Source organism: Dipteris shenzhenensis, chromosome 11 (genome assembly GCF_047967505.1).
Source record: "Dipteris shenzhenensis isolate YYH24624 ecotype China chromosome 11, Dip_SZ_1.0, whole genome shotgun sequence".
Classification (NCBI taxonomy): Eukaryota; Viridiplantae; Streptophyta; class Polypodiopsida; order Gleicheniales; family Dipteridaceae; genus Dipteris; species Dipteris shenzhenensis.
In genome coordinates, this window is record NC_141606.1 from 48,533,018 (window position 1) to 48,536,435 (window position 3,418).

The following is a 3,418-nucleotide window of genomic DNA, read 5'->3' on the forward strand; positions in this document are numbered from 1 at the left end:
TAACACATTTTCTTCATTTCTCAAGTTACTGGTGTTCTACAATTTACCAATCTCAATGCACCTTTGCTAATGTGGAGCCTGTGGTAGTTCTTGTGTGACCCGTGATCCATTCAAGCCTACCTCAACTGTGCAAGTGTCAGTAGATTTCTCTTATACCATCATTGAAGGGCCAAGTTCTATTACGAGATTGTTCGCAAGTTGATATACAACTCCACTATAGCCATGTGGGGAGTATGGAATTGAAGTAAAGCTTGCTTGGACATTAGGCACTCTAGGCATTCCATCTGGTTCGCATGGGGATTTGGCCATTATTATGGCTTTCACTTGGGTGATTCATTAGAGCCTCCCCTCATCTACTTGGATACTTCATTGGCCGCAGATGTGAGCTAGTTCTTATGGCCTCTTTGTATTTGATATTGTCTGATCTTGTGGAGCATTATTTTACGTTTGAGTTTGTTGGCCACATGACGTGTCTATTTCTCAATATGTGAGTTCTTATGCTTGAGTAATTATTGTGCACACAGCTTCCAGAGGGAATGCTGAGTGAAAATCTAGTTTGGGAAAAGTCAATTCTGTTGCAAGAGTTAGGCTGTTACAAAGCTATACATGTTTCGCTAATAGGCTACTGCTCGCCTTAATTAAATATTTCAATTGTAGGGGTGACTGATGAAATGATTGATTTTTGAATGCCTCAAGACTATTTCTGCTGCAACAGTTAGGCTCTTAGAAATGCTGGTACTATGGTGTCTCTTCTGCCATCGTCACCCATCCTTGTTTTCCACAAACACACAAGAATCGACGATTAATAAAAACCAACAGTAACCAAGAAAGCCATCAATGCAATTCAATGTTAAAAAACATTAAAACAGAGCTTCGATGCCATTCGGCTATAGGGAGAAGCAAACAGCAACCCAACGTGATGCAAGCAGGCATTCACACGTCACACGGGAAAGAACACGTGACACATTATTCGACCAATGAGGCGCAACCACCAATAAGTTCCCGAAATACGCAAGGGCCACAAAAGGTGTGTGTAGAAGAGTATATGATATGCTTGTGTTAAAAACCTAGTTTACCACTCTAGGATTCATTCATTGTTGAGTAGAATGGCTGAAGGAGGCCAACAGATGGTGGCTCACGACCTCATCCGCAAGGCTGTCGACTCCCTATTCAAACGGGAGCTTTCCAAAAAGCTTCAGCGTGACAAGCCCCTCTTGCTCGAGGATGATAAGCTCCTTTACCTCGTCGTTTCCCTCAAGAATATCCCCGAACAAAATCGGACCAACCCTTACCAGATCCCTGTCCCGCACCCTGTTTTCAACCTCGATGGTTCGCAGGAAGTTTGCCTCTTCGTCGATGATCGCAAGAGCCTGACGCAGAAGGAGGCCAAACAGAAGCTGGCAGCTGAGAATGTCCCGGTTGCCAAAGTCATTGGTTTGTCGAAGCTTAGAACGGACTACAAGGCCTTTGAAGCAAAGAGGAAGCTGTGTGGATCTTACGACCTTTTCCTCGCGGACAAGAGTATTCTTCCTTCACTTCCGAAACTCCTCGGCAAGAATTTCTTTAGGAAAAAGAAGCATCCGATACCGGTAGACCTCAAGAAGAAGGATTGGAAAAAGCAGATTGAAGCGGCATGTGGCTCTGTTTTCTTGTATGTGAAAGGAGGCAGCTGTTGTGTCGTGAAAGTGGGAAGACTGTCACAAACAACTGATGAGGTAATGGAAAACATCAACGCCGTGATTTTGGGGGTTTCTTCTACAGTACCCAAAAAGTGGAAGAATGTTAGGTCTTTGTATTTGAAAACCCTAGATTCGGTTCCGCTCCCTCTTTATCAGGCTTTACCGGATCTTCCAATGAAGATCAATGTACCTTAAAAGCTTGCGGTTTCTTCTTTTTTAATTTATGAGAGTTTGTTTTAGGTTTTCACGTTCAAGGCTATTGTTTTTGTAAAGGCATGTTTCAGTTCCTAAAGTATCGCTTCTTGTACTCTGCAACTTTGATTTTGCTTGCCTGATGGAAGTTTGAGATTGTCTCGTTTTCCCATTAGCTTGGTGAGGTTTTACGATCTGATTCAGGACAATCGGCATTGCTAATCAGATCATATATGGGGATGTTAGTATGTAGTTGTATGGATATCTTATGGAAATGTGTGGGGTTTATGATTTTGAAGTTAACATAGTGGTTACAAGTTTTGGCTGTTTAGCAAGGTTGGAGTTTGAAAGTGCATACCATTGGACATTTAAGGTTGTAGGGAAGCTGCTCTGGGATCACTTTTCCGGAGGGAAGCCGTGGGAATGCGGCAAGCTGCCGGCAAGCCATGACCCACTTCTCAGATGGCTTCCCGACTGGGAGAGTGCGGCTGGAGCACTTTCCCGATGGTCAAGTCGAGGGCTGGAGGGAGGTGGTTGACTGCAATATTGGTGGCACGGGACGGACGATGTGGCATGGCAGGCAGCTTGGCAGACTGATGCGGACATGGCGGGCAGAGTGCAGCAGACCCGCAGTGGCAGAGTGACACAGACTAGGTGGCATGGTGGGTATGGCTCAGACTGGCAGATGACATGGCGTGATGGGCAGGCAGACGCTGATGGGGGCATACCAGCAGACGCGAGAGCATCAATGATGTGGCAACAAGTGGATGATGTGGAACATCGGTGTGCGAGGTGTACATCTCTGATTTTTGTCAGGGTCCATTTGTCAATTTTGAGTCTATAGAATGCTCAGGTGTCAAGTTTTAATTTCGTTTTGAGTTTTCCAGCAAGATGTTTGAGGCTAGTTTGAATTAGAAGCCCGTTTGATGGGATGGTGGAGGTTTCACTTCCATCCACCTCGGACCTTGACAGTGTCAACGAATCTAATCCAGCCCTCCATATTCACATTACCATCATTACAACATACTCTGTGAGGTACCAGTCTGCCGCTATCAGGTTCCTAGGCCTCTAGCCTTAGATCGCCTTGTACCAAACCTCATCAGCCCTCAGAATTGCTGCAGAACCTTGACTGCATCAAATCTGCCCTCTCCTAGTCCCTAGTGGACCACGACATGTGATACCATGTGGAAGTATTGCATTTGCGGAAGCATACAAAACAGAGACAGAGAGAGAGAGAGAGAGAGAGAGAGAGAGAGAGAGAGAGAGAGAGAGAGTTGACACAAGTTTAGGCAATAGCAACTGTATTTAGCCAGGACTACAAGTGAGGAAATATGCTCCAGGTGACACCACTGCTGGCGCAGAGTGCAACACAGATCTGCAGGAACTTCGCAGGACTGTTCACTGATTGAAGACCCTTGTCAAAGGCGAGTCGATTAAGAGAATATTGGCGGCTGCTCAGAGCAGCCTGTCCCAGGTGTGGACAGCAAAGGGGTTGGAGTCCTGTTAGAGAAGGCTGCAAGGAAGCCTCTTCTATTATCCCACACCCC

At 45.7% G+C, this 3,418-nt stretch overlaps 1 protein-coding gene across 1 annotated transcript; it reads left to right on the top strand.

Annotated features, from left to right (window-relative positions):
- The first annotated feature begins 1,047 nt into the window (after positions 1–1,047).
- Positions 1,048–1,958, top strand: LOC147897110 (uncharacterized). The gene has a single exon (XM_087381541.1). The coding sequence runs from the start codon at positions 1,107–1,109 to the stop codon at positions 1,872–1,874; it is 768 nt and encodes a 255-aa protein (XP_087237667.1). The 5' UTR covers positions 1,048–1,106; the 3' UTR covers positions 1,875–1,958.
- Positions 1,959–3,418: the final 1,460 nt, after the last annotated feature.